We start from the raw sequence: 24,242 nt of genomic DNA on the forward strand, positions 1-24,242 counted from the left end.
AACCCAAGCTGCCTGAGTTTGGGTCCTGGGTCTAACTTTTATTGGCACTGTGACCTTGGGCAAATTACTTGGCTTTGGTTTCTTCATCATTAAAAAAAAAAAAAAAAAAAATTTTTTTAACCAGAGATGGGGGCCTTGCTATGTTGACCAGGCTCGTCTAAAACTCCTAGTCTCAAGCAATCCTCCCATCTTGGCCTCCCAAAGTGCTAGGATTGCCGGGTGTGAGCCACTGTGCTGAGCCTGGTTTCCTCATCTTAAATCGAATGCAGTGATTCTGCTTAGTACAGTGACTGATGTTGGAAGAACTTAATAAACTGAGATTAATTTTCTCTTTCCTTATGAGTCAATAATCACTAATCTAAGCAGTCCAGAGCCAAATCTTATTGAGTTAAAGAATGTGCATGGCATTGCCCTGATGAAGTTTAAAATCTACTCTGAGGAACTAAGGAACCACTGTTTTTCAATGGAAAAGTCCAATAGAGTTGTTAATAAAGTGCTAGAATGTGAAATTAAACAGATTGCAAGAACTAGAGGGTGCTAAGAAGGAAGTGATTAGTGAGTGGGAGAAGTGGACCACAAAATGGGCCTTTAAAGAGTAAAAGTTGGCCAGCATGGTGGCCCACGACTGTAATGCCACCACTTTGGGAGGCCTAGGTGAGATGATCACTTGCGCCTAGGAGTTCAAGGAGCTCAAGACCAGCCTGGGCAATATGGCAAGACCTCCCTCTAAAAAACTTTTTTATACTATCTAGCATAGTGGCACACAACTATAGCCCCAGGCACTTTGGAAGCTGAGGCAGGAGGATCGCTTGAGCCTAGAAGGTCAAGGCTGCAGTGAGCTGTGATTGTGCCACTACATTCCAGCTTGGGTGACAGAGTGAGACCCTGTCTCAAAAATAATAATAGGCAGGGTGCAGTGGCTCACACCTGTAATCCCAGCACTTTGGGAGGCTGAGGCAGGCGGATCATTTGAGGTCAGGAGTTCAAGACTAGCCTGACCAACATGGTGAAACCCCATCTCTACTAAAAATACAAAAATTAGCCAGGCCTGGTGGCGGGTGCCTGTAATTCCAGCTACTCAGGAGGCTGAGGCAGGAGAATCGCTTGAACCCAGGGGGGTGGAAGTTGCAATAAGCCAAGATTGCATCACTTCACTCCAGCCTGGATGAAAGAGCAAGATTCTGCCTCAAAAAATAATAATAATATTAAAATAATAATAAAAGTTAAACCAGCAAATGACAACACTACTCCCAGAAGGGGAATAGCACAAGTGAAAATAAAGACAGGCATAAGCAGCCTGACACTGAGGGCAGGGGATAAGTGCCCAGGGCAAGTAAGACAGTCATAGAAGGTTTCCAGTGAGAAGTATTGGGAACAGTTGCCCCACACTATGGGTTGAGTAAATGAATCTGATTTGACAGGCAATAAGGAACTGTCATAGGTTCTTATACAAGGAAGTGATGGGATTTGGGGGTGTGCGATGATGGGAGTATTTAGGAGACTTGGAGAGGATGAACAAGGACTAATCTGAGGGTGACAGTGGAACTGGAGAAGAAGGAACACATTCAAGAGGTTCTACAAATCAAGGGTTGGCAGGATTTCAGGCAGAGGAAAGAACAGAATGTAGCCCTGGAGGAATATGATAGCAGGGGAAGCCTACCAGGGTTTCCACACAGCCATAGAGCTGAAGTCCCATGGTAAGACTGAATGGGGAAGGGAAGCATCAAGAAAAGAAAATCACTCCGTTAAGGAGAAAAGGAAGAAGAGATGGACTTATGTACTCAACAGAAATCTGTTTTCCTGTAAACTCTACTCATTGGTCTTGGTTCTACTAATTGGAACTGCATGAAACAAATCTTTGTCCTTTTCCTTCTTGATAATCCTGCACATATTTAAAGATGTTGCATTCCCCACAGAGTCATCTCCTATGGTTTAAATCCCATGGTTCAACCACTTACAGCAGTGTGACCTTGGGTAAGTTTTGTTTTCCTCATCTGTTTAAGGGGGTGGTAAATAACACTATCCCCCAGTGTGAGACTGTTGTGAGGACTAAATGATAGGATGTGCAATTGGTTGGCACAGTTCCAGGCACAGGGTAAATAATCCATGTTTACTATTATGGTTGTGGTCATCGCTGATGTCATCAGCAAACTCCTCCAGTCCCTTCAACTGTTCCTCACATGATACCGTTTCAAATCTCTTCCAGGATACTCAGTTACTTGAAGTGAGTGTTTGCTTGTCTGGATTCCATTTAAAGTCTGGAACCCAGCACTCAGCCAAAGGTAGTATTGCTTGAGGACAGAGAGATGTTCTAAGTAACACTTCAGCCTAAAATGACATCAGCGGTTTGGTGGCCACATCACAGTGGTGGGTGTCTCTAATCTTTTCCTGCATGTGCACTAAGGCAGATTTTCCCATCCAGGTTGGGCCTTTGCTCGTTCCTCCTAAATTCCACAGTGCTGCATTTGGCAAAGCATTCCTGCCTATCAGATGTTTTTGGATCTTGATTCAGTCATCCAGCAAAATTGTTCTTCCTAGTTTCCTGCTCCATATTATTAAAGACTGTAATTAAATTTTTTTGCAATGATTTTTCGTGTACCAAAAATAATTTCAGAAATTATTTCTTAAAGCTCCTCTGTGAAATTATTCATAGAGGCAGATCGGCACTGTTTTGTTCGTTAGGATATCTTAATCAACAAATAACAAAAACCTAATTTTAATGGATTTAAACAATAAACGGAACTTATTGACTCACATAACCCGAATGTGGACAGGTAGGGTGGGTTTTAGGCGTGGTGCAATCAGATCTTTGGCTGCATCTTTCTACGATTCTCTTAGCCCTGCCTTTCCCTCAGTTCCAGCTGTAACCAGGGTAGAGGTCTGATGAAAGCAAAATGGGTAGAGCATTCCCAGGCCTCTCTTCCTCAGCCTACATGTTTAAGAGCAATAGCAAAGTCTTCTCTTGTAATCAGTGAGGAGGAGGGTCCTACATTTCACTCTGAACAGCCAGAACCCATCTGTGGCTATGGCAATGCTATACACGGACTGACTCGAGTTACCACTGCCCATCCATGAGTCAATCATGTGGAAAATATCTACTTCTGGACCACATGCACCCCAAAGAAATACAAGTATATTTCTTTAAAAATACTATAAAATCAGCCAGGGATGGTGGCTCATGCCTGTAACTACAGCACTTTGGGAGGCTGAGGTGGGCGAATCATTTGAGGTCAGGAGTTCAAGACCAGCCTAGCCAACATGGCGAAACCACATCTCTACTAAAAATACAAAAGTTAGCTGGTGTGGTGGCGTGCACCTATAATCCCAGCTACTCGGGAGGCTGAGGCACGAGAATTGCTTAAGCCTGGGAGGCGGAGGTTGCAATGAGCCAAGATTGCACCACTGCACTCTAGCCTGGGCAAGAGAGCGAGACTCTGTCTCAAAAAAAAAAAAAAAAAAAAAAAAAAAAAACTAAAAAATTCAGATTGTGCTGTAATTCTGACAGTTGTTCTAATTATTATGACTAAGGTTCTTTAGTCAGAGGTTAGCAAGCTTTTTCCCTAAAGAGCTAGATAATATATGCTGCATACTTTGTGGGCCAAGTGGGAAAATCCAGGTACTACGTGGCTACATTTGCAACCATTAAAAATGTAATGATTTTTAAAAGTATATAAACCATTCTTAGCTCAAGGGGTGTAAAAAAGAAAAACAAAACAAACAAACAAAAACCAGATGGATGGCCAGATTTCGCTCCTGGGCTGTAGTTTGTCTGTTTATTTGTTTTGAGACAGTCTTGCTCTGTCGCCCAGGCTGTAGTGCAGTGGTGTGATCTCTGTTCACTGCAACCTTTACCTCCCAGGCTCAAATGATTCTCCTGCCACAGCCTCCCAAGTAGTTGGGATTACAGGCATGTGCCACCACACCTGGCTAATTTTTGGATTTTTAGTAGAGATGGGGCTTCACCATGTTGTCCAAGTGGGTCTCGAACTTCCAACCACAGGTGATTGGCCCACCTTGGCCTCCCAATGTGCTGGGATTACAGGCGTGAGCCACCAGACCTGGCTGGCTGTAGTTTATTCCTACTTTAGAGGAATAAACAAATATTAAGAAGTAGATTAAATAGAAGGATTTGGAATGTTTAAAAAGTCAATAAATTTATTTCCACTTTGGAAAAAACGACATGCAAGGAAATTGTAAAGGATGCTTATGGGTAAGAGAAAATTTAGCAACTTTTGAACTAAACTTATCCTTGCCATAAGAAAAAGACACTTCATTTTTCAAACTAGATTCAAGTTGTGTAGGTTCAAGGTAGTAAATGTTTTAGGCTTTGTGGCCACACAGTTTCTGTCATAAGTACTCAACTCTTGCTGGAAGATGGCCATGGACAATAGGTAAATGATGAGTGTGGTTGTGTTCCAATACAGTTGTATTTACAAAAACAGGTAATGGGCTGGATTTAGCTCATGGGCCTTAGTTTGCTGATCCTGCTTTATAGTCTCTTCAATACTTCGACTGCAATTTGGTAATACCAACGGAGGGGTGGACAACAGAGGGAGGGTCCCCTCAGCATGTTTCATAGCCTAAAGCACCAGATATACAGTTTCCAGACAGATTATCACATTTTCTTTTCTTTTTTTGTGTGTGATGGAGTCTCACTCTGTCACCCAGGCTGGAGTGCAGGGGTGCGATCTCAGCTTACTGCAACCTCTGCCTCCTGGGTTCAAGCAATTCTCCTGCCTCAGCCTCCCAAGTAGCTGGGACTACACCCGGCTAATTTTTTTGCATTTTTGGTAGAAATGGGGTTTCACCATGTTGGACAGGCTGGTCTTGAATTCCTAACCTCGGCCTCCCAAAGTGCTGAGATCACAGGTGTAAGTCACCGCGTCCAGCCAGATTATCACTTTTTCTTAATTACTAAACTTAAACACTCTACTTAAACAGCTATACAGAAACACTTGAAATTAAAGGACATGGTTTTAAAGGGATGTCTGTAAGATCAAAATTTTAAGAAAGTCCTCCAAGGTACTTAATAGTGTTGGCTTGGGCACAAGACTAAAATACACACACATACACACACACACACACACACCTTGGCACCTTTTTCAATAATCACTAATTGGTTATTACTAAAGTTCTATATATATATATACACAATTAGATATATTGCTTTGTCGCTATCCATGTTAGCTTAACTTAGTTAACCTTAAATTCCCTTAGCTTAAGAGTAAAGGCTCTGGAAACCAAACACCGCATGTTCTCACTCATAGGTGGGAATTGAACAATGAGATCACTTGGACTCGGGAAGGGGAACATCACACACTGGGGCCTATCATGGGGAGGGGGGAGGGGGGAGGGAGTGCATTGGGAGTTATACATGATATAAATAATGAATTGATGGGTGCTGACGAGTTGATGGGTGCAGCACACCAACATGGCACAAGTATACATATGTAACAAACCTGCACATTATGCACATGTACCCTAGAACTTAAAGTATAATAAAAATAAAAAATAAAAATAAATAAAATTCCACCAAAAAAAAAAAAAAGAGTAAAGGCTCATGGTTTCATACTCCCCTTAACATTCAAAGCCCCACAGTTTCAAGGCACTGCATGTGAAAAGCCCTTGTAACTTGTCAGTGCTGCATCTGGGAGGACTTCGTTCAGTACAGGGAGCTGTGGCTGTGACTGGCCTCTTCTGCAGCATGCTACTGTGGTAACCAGTGCGATGCAGGGTTCCATCTCTGCTTTCCATTCTGAATGCCTGGTGCCGTGCTCCCCTCACCTTATGCTAGAACTGCTGCAACTGCTTCCCAATGGCTTCCTTTGTCCCAGGCTCTCCTCTCCCCATTCATCCTTCACATAACTGACAGCGAAAGTCACCTCTCAGTGGTGCACCTTTATTTAAACAATGGACCCACATGCCTGGGAGTGGCATTGAAGGCCATCTGTCATGTGTCCCTAACTTCCCTTCCAGACACGCTGCTCAGTGCTATGGCTTGCAGCCTCAGGATGCCTCCTGCCACGTCAAATCCCACCTCTGGCTTATGCTCCTCCTTTAGCCAAGAACACAGTGCTCCATCCCTCACGAAAGTCAACCTTCAAAATGTACCCCCAAATCCCAACTACTCTAGGAATTTTCCCTTGATCCTCAAGTCAGAATTAGCTGCTCTGACCTCTAAACTCTCAGGATACCTTCTTTCAGTTCCCCTTTCATTCCTCCAGCATTTGAGTTCATCTTTGAACAGTGCTTCGAGACCTCGTGTGTGCATTCAAAGCACTTGGAGTTCTTATAAAAATGCAGATTCTAATTTGGTAAGTCTCGGGACCGAGGTTCTGCATGTCTAACAGGCTCCCAGAGGATGCTGATGCTGCTGGTCCAGGGAACATACTTGAGAAGCAAGGCCTGACATGCTGGTAAGCTCCTCATGGACAGGGTCAACTCCTCTATCTTCCAAACCCTCAGCACAGGGCACTGCTTACCAGGAAATGCTTATCGGACAGAAACAACAAGGGCCTCTACAAAATCAGGCCAATGTCTTGTCTTTTCCAAATGGAAAGTTTCTCAGCCACATTGCTCTTAATTTTTTAAAAGAATAATGACTTCATTGTTTTTGAAAAAATGATATATTTATTATTTTTAAAGGCCGGGCAATATAATAAAGTACAAAGAAGATTTTTAAAAAATTATCCAGGATCCCACCACCCAGAAATAAACATCATAATATGTGGTCAACATCATTCCAGACATATTTCTGCATATGTTCAAAGGAAAAGATAGAAGAATGAAAGAAGAGAAGGGCAGGAGGGAGGGCAGGTAAATGTATACATATAAACGGAATCATACCATACATGTTACTGTAGTGAAAAAGCATTAAGTATAAATTTTGCTTGAACTTAACAGAGAAACAGAAATTGAGGTGAAACTGAAGGAACTGTAGAACTTCAGATGAATGGGTCTTCACAAAGAAATAATAGTTTCTAAAAGATCTCTCTAAAGTTTTTTTTTTTTTTTTTTTTTCTGAGAAGGAGTCTCGCTCTGTCACCCAGGCTGGAGTGCAGTGGCCAGATCTCAGCTCACTGCAAACTCCACCTCCCGGGTTTACGCCATTCTCCTGCCTCAGCCTCCCGAGTAGCTGGGACTACAGGCGCCCGCCACCTCGCCCGGCTAGTTTTTTGTATTTTTTTAGTAGAGACGGGGTTTCACCGTGTTAGCCAGGATGGTCTCGATCTCCTGACCTCGTGATCCGCCCGCCTCGGCCTCCCAAAGTGCTGGGATTACAGGCTTGAGCCACCGCGCCCGGCCAGATCTCTCTAAAGTTAAGAAAAAAGTAATGAAAAACATTAGGATGCTGAAATCATTATTTTTTCAAGTATATATTTCAATTTCAGACTTTAGCTACTGACAAATCTATTCCCCATTATGAAAATAAAGAAATCAGTACTCACACTTCCTCCCAAGTACTGGTTTTGGTTATTTATATTACTACCACATCGTCAAGGTTTCTTTTCCATAACCAGAGTTGTTTAGTTTTAATCCAATATGAAAACAAAATCATTACTGTACTCACCATGAATGCTTTTACCATAGCTTCTTCATTTCTAGGTTTTGAATTCTGACTCATCACTTTGTTGTCTACAAGTTTTCTGGAAAGTGCATGGGTAGTATATTCCCTCAGTTCATTCATATTGAAAGTGTCTATCTGTTGCCTCTGTACAATTTGACTGGCAATACAATTCTTCAGTTACCCCTTATTATACTCAGGACTTCATAGACATTACTGCCTTCTGGCACTGAGTGATTCTTTACGAAAACCAGGGGCCAGCCTGCCACCTTCTCCTTTTATGTGACTTGTTCGTTCAGCCAGGAAGGCCATAGGAAACTGTCTTCATTTGCCCGCCCAATCAACAATTATTCACTGAGTGTGTACTATGTACTGGGTAGTGTTCTAGTGCTGAGCACTGGTGGAAATGTCTTAGTGTGGATTATTCCATATCAAATTTTCTTAGAATACCATGTGTCCATTTGAGTTTCAGATTTAAGTATTTGTTCCAGAAAGTTTTCTTCTATTGTATCTTAATATTTTTCTTCTTTCTGCTCTGATCTCTTCCATTCTTCATGAGTTGTTGTGAATATTAAATGACTTAATATATGTAAAGCACTTAGAAAAGTGTCTGACAATTCACCGTAAGATAGTGTTACCAGAGGAAGTGAAGGAAGAGAATTATCTTCTCCAGGAAAACAAGTTTCATTCTTCCATATCTATCTCAACAATCATTTTCATAGCTGTATTATTACTCATTTCTTTTTGTATAATTTCTTCTAGCCAGTCCACCATGTCCTATTGTATTTTCAGCTGTTTTATTCTAATTTTTTATTCCTAATGTGGCTTTCCTCTTGATACATTTTTCTTTCATTTCGTTTTTGCGTACTGTAAACTTATTTTTCATCTCCTTATGTGGGCTCATAATCTATAATTTAAATTCTTATAACCCAAAGAACAGTGTTTTTTTTCTTTTTTTTTTTTGAGATGGAGTCTCACTCTGTCACCCAGGCTGGAGTGCAGTGGCGTGATCTCGGCTCACTGCAAGCTTTGCCTCCAGGGTTCACACCATTCTCCTGCCTCAACCTCCCGAGTAGCTGGGACTACAGGCGCCCGTCACTATGCTCGGCTAATTTTTTTTGTATTTTTGGTAGAGACGGGGTTTCACTGTGTTAGCCAGGATGGTCTCGATTTTTTGACCTCATGATCCACCCGCCTTGCCCTCCCAAAGTGTTGGGATTACAGGTGTGAGCCACCACACCTGGACCTTTTTTTAAGAGAATGATCACGTTATCTATAATTTCTCCGAGACTATGGAAAATTGTTTTTGGAGGGTAATACCTTTTGTGATCTACTTCCTTCATTTGTCTTTTGCTATGTTCCTTATACATCTAAGCTTGAGTCCCACGCTGATTCCTGTCTTAATAGTATTTATCTTGAAACAGAGCCATTTATTTATTGACACTGAATAGGATCCATAGACAGCACGAACGACGGTATTCTGTAGCTTAAACTTTAGTTCATTTTCTTAAACTTGCAACCACCAAATCCATTACCTTTGCTGACCTGGGAGTGTATGTTCCCTTGGTTTGTGTGGAGCAGGTCATTGTGATGCACAGAAAAGCCCTTTCACATGCTGGGCTCCTTAAATTCCAATGTATCAAGCCCCTCCCCCCAAACACACATACACACACACAAACTAGCTGGCTCACATGTAACCAGGAGTGTCTGTCATCCTCAGCTCCATCCTCTCCCTCATTTCATGATCTGGATCTTGAATGGAGTCCTTACACAGGGCATATTCCCTGCTCCCACAGCCTGCCCACATCCACATCGTTAGATCTCATCTCTTTAATTAAATATTGAGTACACCTTTCTAAATTAAGAGACTCACTTTTAGTGAAATCTGTTTCTTGCTCAAGGTTTGAGAAAGTATGTGTCCACTTTTCAAATTACCCATTGTTATCATCTAGATTTCTTTTTTTTTTTTTTTTTTGGAGACGGAGTCTCGCTCTGTCGCCCAGGCTGGAGTGCAGTGGCCGGATCTCAGCTCACTGCAAGCTCCGCCTCCCGGGTTTACGCCATTCTCCTGCCTCAACCTCCCGAGTAGCTGGGACTACAGGCTCCCGCCACCTCGCCCGGCTAGTTTTTTGTATTTTTTAGTAGAGACGGGGTTTCACCGTGTTAGCCAGGATGGTCTCGATCTCCTGACCTCGTGATCCGCCCGTCTTGGCCTCCCAAAGTGCTGGGATTACAGGCTTGAGCCACTGCGCCCGGCCCTATCATCTAGATTTCTTAGGGTCTGGAAGGCTAACTAGATTCTTAGGAATGCAATGGTCCAAGTAACAAAACCTAATCTAAAGTATCACAAACTATCCCGGAAGGAAGGAAGGAAGGAAGGAAGGGAGGGAGGGAGGGAGGGAGGGAGGGAGGGGAGAAGAGAGAGAGAAGAAAAGAAAGAAGAAAGAAAAAGAAAGAGAAAGGAGAGAGAGGGCGAGAGAGAGAAAGAGAAAAAAAAAAAAAAAAAGAAAAATGAAAAAAGAAAGAAGACCTCAAAATAAAGAAGAATAAATCATAGAAGCAAGACAGACCAGACAAAACACAAGACCAACCAAAAGTACAAGAAGAAGAAAGAAAGCTAAGGAAAGAACAAAGAAAGACATATAAATAACCAAAGACAGAAACAAAGAAAGAAAAAAGAGAAAGAAAGAGAAAGAGAAAGAGAAAGAGAAAGAGAAAGAAAGAAGGAAAGGAAAGAAAGAAAGAAAGAGCGGGCAAGCCAGCCACGGTGGCTCATGCCTGTAATCGCAGCACTTTGGGAGGCTGAGGTGGGCAGATCACGAGGTCAGGAGATCAAGACCATCCTGGCCAACATGGTGAAACCCCATCTCTACTAAAAATACAAAAATTAGCTTGGCATGGTGGTGCATGCCTGTAATCCCATCTACTCGGCAGGCTGAGGCAGGAGAATCACTTGAACCAGGGAGGCGGAGGTTGCAGTGAGCCAAGATTGTGCCACTGCACGCCATCCTCGCGACAGAGCTAGACTCCGTAAAAAAAAAAAAAAAAAAAAAAAAAAGGAAGGAAGGAGAGAGAAGAGAAGAAAAAGAAAGGAAGGAAGGGGAAAGAAAAAGGAACATACTGGCTCACAAAACAGTATTCTACAATATTGATGTGGTGACTTCAGGCACAGCTGGATCTAGAGGTTTATATGTCATCCTTGAACTTGATCATTATATTCATTCCTTGTTTTTTTTGTTTATATACTGCTTCCCTCTCAGAACCTTTCTCCATAAGGCTGTGGAAAGGCCACTGTCAGCTCCAAGACCACATCATCTTTATAGTTTGTGAACCTGGAGAGAGAGCACTTTCCCCAAAGGCCTTGGTGAAAGTCCCATGGAGGAATGCAACCAGCCTGGCTTGGATCATGTGCCCATCTCTGAATCAACTGCTGTAGCTGGGGCTGGTGAACTCTCGTTAGCCAGCCCTGGGCCACATAACCATCCCTGGGAGGGACACAGGGAAGACAGAGCTAGCCTTTCTCCAAATATGGATTGAGCAGGATTTATTACACAATGCAAGAAGGCCTGTTTGTCAGGCAGACCAACAAACATCAAGCTCATACTGCAGCGTAAAGTTTGCTTCATGTTGTGTAGTTCAGGGTCATAGCCATTTTTTTGTTTCATTGATGAAATTTACTTCTCTGTTTTTCATTCTTTGCTGCTTTCATTGAATTACTAGAGAATGCCTTTGTGCCTTTAACCAGAAGCCCTCTTTTCTTATTTTTTATTCCAACAATACTAAGAGCACTTGATAGGTTATTAGTAAGGCTTTCAAGCCTTAGTCATCATTGCACAACCTACAGTGAGGGCTAGAAGGAGATGGCAGTAAAAGAGCAGAGTTATTTCCATTTTATACATTAGAAAACTGAGCCCCTGAAAGTGTTAACAGACTTGCCACATACAGCTAAATCAAGTGGCTGAGAGAGAATCAAACCTAAGTCCAGAGATTCTGGCTCCTCAGGAAGAGTCCCTGACTCTCCAAAACAATTGGCTGCTCTTGGGCTTTCCTCCTAAAGATCACATTTCCAAACCATGACAGTTTGAACATTTACACAGAAAGCCTTAAAAGATTTTTCAAGCAGGTAAAGAGATTCATCTGCTTTGAAAGAGATTCCATGGATGGATGGATGGATGGATGGATGGATGGATGGATGGATGGATGGATAGATGGGTAAATGGGTAGGTGGATAGATGAATGAATAGACGAGTGAATGGATAAATGGGTGGATGGATAGGGGGATGGGGGAAGGGGTGCATGGATAGGTGGATGGGTGGATGAATGGGTAGATGGGTATATGGATGTATGAATGGATGGATGTATGAATGGATGGGTGGATAGGTGGATGGATGGGTGGATAGGTGGATGGATGGGTGAATGGGTTGGATAGATGGATAAATATATAGATGAGTGGATGGATGGATGGATGGATGGACAGATGGATAGATGGATGGATAGATGGATGAATGATGGATGGGTGGGTAGACGGATGGGTGGATGGGTGGGCAGATGAGTGGATGAGTAGATGGATGAATGGGTGGATGGATAGGTGGATAGGTGGATGAATGGGTGTGTGGGTGAATGTATGGGTAGATATGTCGATGGGTGGATGGGTGGATGGGTGGATGAATGGATGGAGCATACACACATTTTGTTAATGGCGGCTGCATTACTTTCAATCCATATAGTAATACAAAGCAAGTGATGGTGAAGTATTGCTGAGGAGCAAGTCTACCAGACCTTAAATGAATCCCTAAACGGGCATATAGAGACTATTATAACTGGCACGAAGTTTGAGGATGACAGTTCCATAAGTGCTTGAGAGTGTGTTCTCTTTTGTGAAGTTAAATAGTCCTCTAAAATATTTACAATGATACTTTGTTTAGCAAATCCTTTTTCCACCATAACCAGCATAAAGTTGAACTCCAGTCCATCCCATATCTGAATTATCCATATTTTAAATGAGAGTATACAATTACTGCAGTTTCATGGAAATAAAATGCTCCCTCCTCTCCCAGCCAGACAAACACACATCACCCAGGTGGCCACTCTCACACTGGACAAGCCTGCAACGTCCCCACACTAGGAGTGTGTCCTCACCCACTCTGTCCCCTTTCCACAGTCTACTTACATACTCCTTCTCAACCCTCCCTGCTCCTGCCAGCCCAGCTCACTGACAAGAGTCTTCATTTTCACTTTATGGTCTAAAGATGAAAAAATGTTAATTGAGGGTAGGGCTCTAGCATCAAAACTGGGAATACTCCACTGCATAGCAAAGATCGTTTCTTGGAATTAGTCACTTAAATGTTTACAAGAAACAATTATCAAGTGTCCCAGACTGATTCATTAATGTCATTAATGAAAGAATTGCTAAGAGTTTCCACTTTCTGGTTTGTTTTAATCCTACTATATAAACTTTTTTCTTTTTTGGCACCACTCCAACAAAATTCCACCCAATGATTAAAGGAGGTAGAGATTCATAAAGCAAAAATGTTACTGAAAGTTAACCTTGCCAGGGTACATTGCAAACCCAACTTAGACACAATCTTTATATGATGCAAAAGCCGTCCTAACAAAACACAAAGAAAACAATTAGCGCTGTTGCCAACGCCTCATAATTTTGGACAGTGAGGAAGAAGTGCTAACTGATTTGTCTTTTGCTGTTTGTGGGATAAAACATGTAACTGAAAATGCCCCTGAAGTTCCAGAATGAGGAAGACATAATGAACTCTGGCTTTCCAGATTATTCTGCCACATCTGAAGGTTTGCAAATAAACAAATTAAAAAGCTCTTGTCTGGTTTTTCTAGTCAACTTTCATTACTGTAAGGATGGATGCAGCAAGATAAATGTTTCCTTTTTACTTAAATACTGAAAGAAACACAAGTTTTCCTGCTGCCTTTTATGTTTAAGCTCTGAGGTCCACAGCCTATTCTTATTCACCAACTGGAAACGATTTGTCTGCAATGGCCAGTTTGATGTTTTCTACTCAACTCCCAAAGTCCCAATTTGAAGTCGTTCTCTTCCACTTAAGGAGACATTTCATTTTTCCTTTAATTTAAAAAAATGTTCTGAATGCAAAACAACATTACAAGGACTACTAGGTTGCTTAATATAAATTCCGTGTGTGTGACACTCTTCAGGCTGTGTCAGCAGACAAGGTCGGTTCAGCTAAACAAGCTGCCAAGCAGCCACTTGGGGGAAAAGTTTTGAGCATGCTACATGTGTCCAAGCCAAAATCAGACCCAAAATCTAACGTTAGGGTAAGAAATACTTGATCTTAAAATGGCCCATGGAATTTAATCTTGTTAAGCAAATCTGAACCGGGCAGTTATCCATGATGACCCAATGGAAAGTCCTAGAAAAAAATACCTTAAACTGAGTGACCTGTCCAGTTCAAGACATTCTGCCTCTCTTAGCATCATTACTGGCTGGGACTGGAAAACAGAGCCTGTTCTCTCCACTCTTTCCCCCATTCCAGCCACCAATTATTCAAGGTTTCTTCAGTAAAACACCAGGGTAAGAATTCACAGTCCAAACAGCAAGCATTTCTCCACAGATCCTGAATATGGTAGGAAGAATGATTCTCAAGGAAACCCTATCTAGGAACATGGTATGAAATAAAGTAATTCCCAATCATTCATTTATGAGGGACTAATGGAGGGATCTCACAGATAACTGAAATCTACAGGACTCTTCTGTTTTAGCCATTAGTTTGCAAAATAAATGTTTAATCCAAGATCTACTGAAGAATAAAATAAGTGTCCACTCTTGCGGAGTTAAGGACAGTGAACTAACCCAAAGGGAGACAATAGGAGATTCCAGGCCATGTAAGAATCTCAAATAACACACAAATGGAATGATTATCACTCAAGGGATGGCTAGAATAGTCCAACTAAATCTTATTCTGATAGTCCTACAGAAGCAGCACTGTGACAGTCATGAATAAAGGTTTTCTTGAGTATTACATAAGGAATGATACGATTTGCCCATGAGATGTAGTCTCTCCTATTCATGTACCCTTAACATAAAATTTGCTTATATAAAAGAGAAAAAGCAAACCAATCATCTATATAAGATACAGATGAAACTGGTAAATATCATTATCCTGACCAGAAAATTAAATAAAAAGAATACTGACCCTCCACGCTTGAGATGAGATGGTAAGGATGTTGTTCCTTTGAACATTTCTTGCTCCTTTATTTCACCGAAGCCTCCATCATAAGTTAGCTGAAGTGGGTGACTCTTTAAGTGGCAAATAGCATTTGATTTTGTTAAATAAATTCCATTTATTTTCACCACAGAGTCCCCCATCATAACTGTTTCTTTGGATTCCACTGTCTTCTTTGCTGTAATATAACCAAGAAAATGTTTTGTTATTCTTATTTTAGGAATCACTACGTTTCAATGTTATTTTTCAATCTAAGAATTTATATGATTTTAAAGTTACACATTGCTTATAATTAAGTCTAGAATTTTATGGCCAAAGCCTTTCTGAGCATACACAAGACCAGTATCTTAAGCCTAGCACCATCAATTCTGCAGGTAAAAATGTATAGAATCTTATCTCTATCAGCTTAGAGTCTACTTGAAGGCAAACTCTTGACTTCAGGCTTATAAACTACCTAGTCCACAGAAGTACTCCTGTGTTCCATAACAGCAGCTCTTCCTCCTGAATTTGATCATGGAATTTTTCATTCAAAAAACATTTACTGAGTGGCTCCCCCATATCAAACACTGTCCTACGCACTCGGTGTGCATCAAAACAGATCCCTGATCTCACAGGGCTTACATCCTAATAAACAGAAAACAAGCAATCACCATAATAAATAAGGTATACATCGTGTTATAAGATAATAAGTGCTATGGGAAAAAAGCAAAGTATAAAGTGGGGAAGGGTCAAGGGGATTAGGAATAGGGTGGGTACAGTAGGGTAGGGAGGACAAATCCTTTCTGGGATGAGGCATCCAGCCACCAGGGTCAGTATTTTGAGCAGACAGACCAGCTGGTACAGAGGCCCCAAGGTAGGCTGAAGTGGGGGACTCTTCAGCACCCACTGTGCCTGGGGTGCTCAAGGAATAGCAGGAATGCAGTGTGCAAGGAGGCGAAGAGGAGGAGAGGTGATTAGAGGGGTGAGGGGTGGATTGTGGAGGCCTAGCCTAGTAGACCACTACTCTGCAATGGAAAGGAGAGGGCATTGAAACACACCTCTAAAGAGGGATAGGATAGAGTTGCAAGAAGACATCATTTTTGTTTATGACTCCAGATTCTTAGACATATAATAATATAGCACTTCCCTTATCAGCAAATCGGTATTAGGAATAGCTTATTGTCTATGCTGCTACAAGGCTGTAGTCTGCGAGAAAACATTTTGTTAAAGGGGAAGAGGGTAAATCTCCCATAATACAGTGTGTGGGGGGTGGGGATGAGTTTCATGTAGAAAAATACCTACTGTTTTGCAAGATTTTTCAAAATGACTCAAGGTTTCCTTTCCTTTTCTGTACTTACTAAGAAACCAACAAACCAATAAAAACTAATAAGAACAAAACCACCTATTCTACCCCTCTGACCAAACTCCCTGCTTTCAAAACACTAAATTTTAAAACTGAAAGGAACCTTAGAGATTCTAGGCTTCTTTTTTTTTTTTTTTTTTCAGATGAGAAAATTGAGAACTCAAAGATTAAATGACCTAAGGTCACAGGGAGAGCCAGGACCACAGGGTGGGAAGAACACAGGCTTTGGCTCAGACTTGGGTTTGAGTGCAGGCCCCCCTGAGCACCGGCTCTGTGATGTGGACGCTCAGTACACACCACCTTCTGTGGTCCCCACCTCTTGGGGATGTGGTGAGATTTAAAATGATGTGGCCTAGTAAAGTGACTTATATGGTGCTAGCACACTCAAAACCTAGAAGTTATTGTCATTATGATGATTGGAACCCAAGAATCCTGACTTCTGGGCTAGGGTTCTCTCCATACCACCACACCACCTTCAATGACTTTACTACTGAATTATGAAGCACACATTCTGTTTCCGATTACAAAGTATTTTTAGCCTATCATTATCTTTTAGCATTCGTTTCTCTTATTTATTCACTCCCTGAATATTTATGAAGCTCCCACCACTATGTGCCAGGTGCTGTTCACTGCACAGATGAAGCCATGGTGAACAAGTCCTGGCCATCATGGAGCTTCTAGAAGGGAAACCCAACCATACCTATTGGTCGAGGAGCTACACCTGTCTATCCTCAAATCTACTGCAGTAAGCTTGTCAGTTACTACGACAATGAAGAGCTGCTCTGGGGTAGCTCCAGGTGGGGGGCTGTAGCTCACTCTCATTCCCGATGAATGTCCCCGATGAAACTGAGCATGTATAACTATGGTCTGTATCTTCTTGGTAGATAGTAGAAGCACATTGTATGAATTTTGTAATGGGTCATGGGTAAACTTCAAAAGGAAACAGCTCCCAGCAGCCTTACCATGCAGGACCAGTTTAGTTTCACAAATATTTATTTGATATCTGTTATATACCACACCCTGTCATAGGCTCTTGGGCAACAAATAGAGAAAAACACTTTTCTTAACGACGTTGCTCTGTCTAGTAGGGGAGATAAAGGGGGCAGATGTGTAAAGAGATAAATGAAGCCCAGTGTGGCCCCAGTCAGGTAAGGAGGGGGCAGAGAGAGTGAAGAAAGCTTGAGGGGTTAGGAGTTGGTCAGAGAAAGCTTCACAGAAGAGGTGGGGGCTGAGAAGCATTTTGAATGGTTAATAAGAGGTAAACAGCTTGAAGAAAAGAGAACAAAAGTCTGGAGTGAAAGCCAGCTTCAAGTGTGTATTGCCGGTACAGTCAGGCAGGGCCCCACTTTTAGAAGGGCCCACACTTGTTTTAAGGCTCTGCTGTGGCTATCTTGAAACTCTTAATAATCTTTGAACAAAGGGCCCCACATTTTCATTCAGCATTGGGCCCAGCAAATTACACAGCAGGTTCTGCCTGAGGTTTGAAACAGCAGGGTGGGTGTAGGGAACAAAAAGGGGTTCCACCCTGCTGGTGCACCCACCGTGAGGGGGCCAGGCGTGAGCAGAGCCTGGAATGTTGGGCTGGGACTAGATCACAACACAGCTGTGCACCTGGAGGAAGTGGGACTTCATCCCCCGCCACCCCCACTAGAGCTCGGCAAACTACAGCCCCACCAAATCTGCCCCACCTCGTTTTCATGTAGCCTGCAGATTAAGAACGGTTTTTACATTTTTAAATGGTTAGAAAAAAATCAAAGAAAGAACAATATTTTTTGACAAGTGAAAATTACATGAAATTCAAGTTTCAGTGGCCATAAATTGGTGGATGGCTGCTTCCACACTACAATACAAAACTGAGGAGGTTGAGCAGAGACCATAGGACCAGGTCTAAAATATTTACTATCTGGCCCTTTACAGAAAAAGTTTGCCAGCTTCCATAGTAGGCTAGTGTTTTGCAAATTGTTTTCCCAAAAGACAGATCCCACAGTCCAGCAGGTTTGTGAAATGCTATGTTGAATTAAAATTAAAAGATTTCTTTACCAACACTTTAATACACTCATGTGCACAGAGACTCTCCAAGAAGATGAGAGGTAGGCAGTGTTTCCCTGACCTATTTGAGCACTGAAGCTTTTCCAAAGAAAAGCTATTAACATTTTGCCAAAAGTGTTCCCTGGAGTTCCCTGGAACTCAGTTTGGCAAACACTTCTGTAGGCACAGCGGGGCCTCTGAAGGGTTTTCAGCAAGAGGATGGTGCAATCTGATCTTTATTTGCTTCCCGACCTCTTGTGCTTTATGGAACACACAGAAAATGATCATTTTTCATGGTCCCCTGGGATAAAGGGATAACGCCTGCTGCTCATAGCCATGTCGTGTTGGGAGCTCAGCATCCTCAGGCTCCACTGGCTGTTCCTCGGGCTGAGGGCCTTGCATCCACCGACCTGCAGACCATCACAGCACCCCAGTGAGCAGACGGTGGTTTAAGAGCAGCAAAACAGGATGAGGCAAGAGGGATGGAGGCACCATGGCAGTGGTGAGGGAGAATGCAGACTCAAGAGCTAGTCAGGAAGCACATGTAGGGTTTGGTGACGGAGAGTTTGACAGGGATGGCTGAGGAGGTGGTACTGCTCTCAGGCCTCTTGTCTGGCTTAAATAACTGGGGAAGCATTCACAGCTGTGCCGCCTCCAGCCAAAAGCCCTACGTGAACGCAAAGCAGTTATACTGCTGGCCTTGTGGAGATGACTACACAAATCTCTTCCTCTTTCACTCTCTTAAAGCAGGAATTCCAAACCTGCCACCACACCCTGGCCCTGCCTGTGGGGTAGTGTCAGTCACAAATGACTTCACAGCAAATGAAGGGATGCCCTCCTTTTCTACAGTCTCAGTTACCCCACAAAGCCTACCTCTTCTAAACAATAGAGAGGATCTGAAATGAAACCCAGGGAGCTCTTATACAAATGACAATGATTCCAAGGCTGGAGAGCTCAAATATTTTTTATAACTTTATAATTGGATGACATGTGCTTTTAAAATAACAACGAGTTTCTGCTGCCAGTATTTCCTGAATGCTGGCCCAGACCTCAGGGATGACCTGAATGGTGAAGAGGGGTGACTGCAAACAGGGTGGATAAAAGAGCCACGATGAAAACATGCTTCAGTGCACCTTGAAGGTGTGAAGCTGGCCTCAGTGCTGGGAAATGACAGCTGCACAGGGCATCTCCCAGAGCATGCAGACAACAGTCAGGTACCCCAGGGGGAAGGAGCTAAGCCACTGGGGAAGCACTGAGGAGGAGGATGGTGGGCAAAGCACTCATCTCTGTGGTCACTTTCACATCAGTGCAAGCAGCAGGGTTTTCTAGTGTGCACTCCCAAAAGTTAAAAATGCATGAAACACACACACAGTATTCAACCTCACAAGCAAGAACACAGAATGAAAAACAAGGTAGGAGTCCTCGCACCAATCCTGCCATCCTGTTCATAAGAAGTGCCCTTCACCTCCAGGTCCCAGCCCCCACCATCTTGGCAAGCCCTTTACTCCTGCAATTACCAACCCTTTCTGATTTACCTGAGCTGACCTGGGACTCTGGGGGTGGAGCTTTTGAAAAGCTCCTCAGGCGATTCTCATGGGCAGCTACAGTTGAGAACTGCTCTTGTTGAAAAAACACACGTCATGTTGCCTCTCCCTTTTGTAACCCCTACCTTTTCACTACAAGTAGAACACAGCTGGGTACGTTTCCCATGTTCCGAGGCCCTGGGCAGTTCTGTAGCCTCAGCTCCCCGCAGCTTCCCTTGATCAGTCACTTTCCAGCCACCGGACCTCCAGGTCCTCCACTACCGGCACTTGCTCTCGTGCCTGGTCATTGCACTCGCTTTTCATGTGGAGACTTGGTCCATGGATTTTTACACAGCTGCCTCCTTCTCATGAGTCACCTTCCTACTCAGCTGCCAGCTCCTCAAAGATACCTTTCAGAGCCACCTGAGCGAAAGGAAACTACCCCACCACAGTCACTCTCAAGTCCATTATCTTGTTTATCTTCTTCAGAGCATTCATCAGCACTCAAATTATCTTATTTGTTCTCCTGTTATTGTCTATCTCCTCTCACTAGATTGTAAGCTCTCTGAGGGCAGAACTTCGTTGGCCTAGAATGGTGCCTGGCACTTAGTAGGAGTTCAATAAATATCAGACTGACTGGCAGTGTAAGAAAGGAAACAAATTGGGACATCGAGGTAAAGCAAGTTGCCTGATGATATACTTGGTCATGGCATCACAGTGTGAGGCACACACCCTGCACATCCTCATTGTCTTGTCTTTTCTCTTCTCTTTTCTTCCTTCCTTCCTCCCTCCCTCTCTCTTTCCTTTTTCTTTTTTTCTTTCTTTTCCTTCTTTCCTTCCTTTTTTCTTTCCTTTCCTTTCCTCCTTTCTTCCCTCCGTCCCTTCCTCCTTGCTCCATCCTTCCTTCCTCTCTCCCTCCCTTCCTCCTTCCCCCCCTCCCCGCTTCCTCCCTTTCTCTCTCTCTCTTTCTTTTCTTTCTTTCATTCTTTTTCCTCCTTTATTCTACCTCTTCAGCCTCATCAGGGACCAAACAGGCAAGTGAATAGCACAAGCCGGGGACATGGTGACTGCAGACCATATCCTGGCCACAGAATGGGGGTACCACTCAGCTCCAATCACGCCCCGTTGTGGCCACATGGAACGGTGACCCAGTGTTGCCAGATTTTCTGATTTTTCACAAGGAGTCATAAATCTGGATTCTTCCATGAGATTCTTCTAGTTTTTAAATGTTGGAAATGAATTTAAAAAAATACTTGTCCATCAAGTATGATGCTCAGGTGGGGGCTGTGATCTTTGGTATGTATCTTCCAGGCTCTCCCCATCTCTCAGTGATTGTAAGCGTATCTCTCTTCATCAAATCTTATTGATGGAGGGAGAACCAGTTCTGTCAGCTCCTGGTAAAGTGGTTTCCCAACTTTTTTTGACCACACACAGTCAGAAATCGTTTGTAATATGACCCTGAACACACACTGAAGACCAAAGTCAAGTCTCCTGAAGCAAAACTTACCCCTATTGTGTGTTATGTATTCTGACATTTTCCATTATATTCTATTCTACTTTTTTTTTTTAAAACACTGGTGTGATCCACTAAATTGATTGTCATCCCACTTCTGGGTCCTTTTCCGCAGTTTGAGAAACCCTTAATATGCCCTGGATGGGGAGTGATTCCAACTGTTGGTGGGACTCCTCGGGCTGTGATCTCTAGCCTCTCTGTTCCCAGGTTTAGGTGCCTGGCAGCATTCTCAGGCAGTAGGAAAAGTCCCATTCGAATTTTGCTTACATGCTCACATGGGATCAGAAGGGTATTTTCAAAGAAATAACCTTAATGAACATTGTAAGGATCTTACCATTTTCATTAATTTCTAATAAAATTAACAACTTTTTGAACTCTAATTTAAAAATTATTTATTTCTGATATACATCAACTATCCACTAGGGAATACTTATCCTAATGTTTTTTTTTCTTTTTTGTTGAGATGGAGTCTCACTTGTCACCCAGGCTGGGGTGCAGTGGCACGATCTCAGCTTACTGCAACCTCCACCTTCTGGTTTCAAGCAATTCTCCTGCCTCAGCCTCCCGAGTAGCTGGGATTACAGGCACACGCCACCACACCTGGCTAATTTTTGTATTTTTAGTAGAGACAGGGTTTTACCATGTTGTCCAGGCTGGTCTCGAACTCCTGATCTCAGGTGATCTGCCTGCTTTGGCCTCTCAAAGTGCTGCGATTACAGGCATGAGCCACCGCGCCCAGCCACTTATCCTAATTTTCTTTTCCTACCAACTGTGATATTTAGGTATTCCTTATAAGCACCCGGAAAAATATATGCACAATGTTTTTTAACCAGCTTTTTCCCAATATTAACTAACTCTTAGTTAATATAAAGATATATTAACTCTTTATAATATATAATATAATATAACTCTTAGTTAATATAAAACTAACTCTTAGTTAATATCATCCAGGGTTAGGAAAAATCATATAAAAATAGCTTTTGTGTGCAAATTCAAGAAGCATGCCTGTCCCCAGAGATTATAGGATGTTACATGACCTTACAGTCAGAGGGAGGAAGGGATCTGTCCGGCAGAAGGGCCCCCTGGGAGGCAGCCCTGAATAAGCGAGCCCTGGCACTGCTTATTCTTCTAATCTTCGCAGAGTCCACTGGGGGCTTAGGAAAGGAAAAGCAGGAATCCTCCTCTCTGGTGGGAGATGCTGGAACTTTCGGTTTCTGGAAAGAGATTTTTTAAATAATTGGAATGACTTTCTGTGTCTCAAACAACACTTACCTCAGAGCTAGCCTTCCAGAAGAGCATGAGGCCTACCTGCCTGGCTTCATCTTGGTTTCCTGATTCTACCAGCTCACTGGCCCATCTTACATAATGTGATATATGTAGATATAAAGCATTTTTTAATTGTTTTTCTCAATCATATTGTATTAACTGCTCTACTGTGCTATTAGCATACTTGAGTAAAACAGTTTACACATGCTAGCAACCAATATTATCTGTATAAAAGACTACAAAATTGGCTGGGCGCAGTGGCTCATGCCTGTAATCCCAGCACTTTGGGAGGCCAAGGCAGGTGGATCACCTGAGGTCAGGAGTTCAAGACCAGCCTGACCAATATGGTGAAACTCCATCTCTACTAAAAATACAAAAATTGGCTGGGCATGGTGGCGCATGCCTGTAGTCTCAGCTACTCAGTAGGCTGCGGCAGGAGAATCGCTTGAACCCAGGAGTTGGAGGCTGCAGGGAGCCAAGATTGTACCACTGCACTTCAGCCTGAGCGACAGAGCAAACTCCATCTCAAAAAAAAAAAAAAGACTACAAAATTACATTAGCATATTCAACATGCTTTGCAAATGTCTGAGTTCAAGTCAGTTCAGAAAACATTTATTGAGCACCTATATGTACCAAGAATTATGTGGAATATAAGTGGCACATTTATGTATTTTGGATGCCACAAATGTTATTTTTTTAATGATATCAAAATTTTTAAATAAGTTAGGTGAAAAAGTCATAAAACATAAAAGCAAGAAGTTGTCTTAGACTTATGATATGAAGTTGTCTTAGACTTATATGATATAAAATATATTTTATTTATTTATTTATTTATTTATTTATTTATTTATTTAGAGACGGAGATTCGAAATGGTGCGATCTTGGCTCACTGCAACTTCCGCCTCCCGGGTTCAAAGATTCTCCAGCCTCAGCCTCCTGAGTAGCTGGGATTACAGGAGTTTACCACCACACCCAGGTAATTTTCGTTTTTTTTTTTTTTTTTTTTTTTTGAGATGGAGTTTCACTCTTGTTGCTCAGGCTGGAGTGCAACGGCGCAATCTCGGCTCACCGCAACCTCCGCCTCCTGGGTTCAAGCAGTTCTCCTGTTTCAGCCTCCCAAGTAGCTCGGATTACAGGCATGCACCAGCACACCCGGCTACTTTTTTTTTGGATTTAGTAGAGATGAGGTTTCACCCTGTTAGTCAGACTAGTCGTGAACTCCTGACCTCAGGCGATCCACCCACCTCAGCCTCCCAAAGTGCTGGGATTACAGGCGTGTGCCACTGCGCCCGGCCGAAAATGTTTTACTTTTTACATCTCAGAAATTCTATGCTGATACTCCCTATTTTTACCCCCTTCTTAAGTGTCAATGTTGATACTCTTAGTAGAGGAACATTATTAACAAAATTCTAATTCCTTAAAAACTTTTTAAAAAACACCTGCACCAAGTTCTGTGCCACCCAGAACTCCCTCTAATCTGAGTGGTCTCTGACCTGGTGCCAGACCCTCATAGGGTGACTAAGCTCTTAGTTTTAGAGTTAACTGGTGCTTTTATCCTTCCTGCCTCCAATGTCAGCACAGTTATTTGCCTATGAAAGAACAACCTTATAGCAGCAAGTGCTTTTAGCTGTAACCAAAAATAATCAAGTTAACATTCCTAAAGCCACTTCCATAATATGCGAATGAGTGACTCACTATCCAATAAGTTAATCAACAAATTTTTGAAACATCCAGTGTGAAATCCAAGTCATATAATTTGGAAAATTGGGTGAAGTCATTTATCACGTATGACGCATAA

At 42.6% G+C, this 24,242-nt stretch overlaps 1 protein-coding gene across 4 annotated transcripts in view; it reads right to left on the reverse strand.

Moving 5' to 3' along the window:
• Positions 1 to 24,242, reverse strand: part of ARMC2 (armadillo repeat containing 2) — a 180,399-nt gene that overhangs the window by 137,405 nt on the left and 18,752 nt on the right. For all 4 annotated transcript variants that reach the window (XM_030928187.1, XM_030928185.1, XM_030928188.1 and 1 more), the window contains exons 4-5: positions 22,221 to 22,392; positions 14,743 to 14,950 (exon numbers count right to left, since the gene is read on the reverse strand). In XM_030928187.1, the coding sequence (XP_030784047.1) occupies positions 14,743 to 14,950; positions 22,221 to 22,392 (380 nt within the window). The remainder of the gene's footprint in view (positions 1 to 14,742; positions 14,951 to 22,220; positions 22,393 to 24,242) is intronic.

This window comes from Rhinopithecus roxellana, chromosome 4 (genome assembly GCF_007565055.1).
Source record: "Rhinopithecus roxellana isolate Shanxi Qingling chromosome 4, ASM756505v1, whole genome shotgun sequence".
Lineage (NCBI taxonomy): Eukaryota > Metazoa > Chordata > Mammalia > Primates > Cercopithecidae > Rhinopithecus > Rhinopithecus roxellana.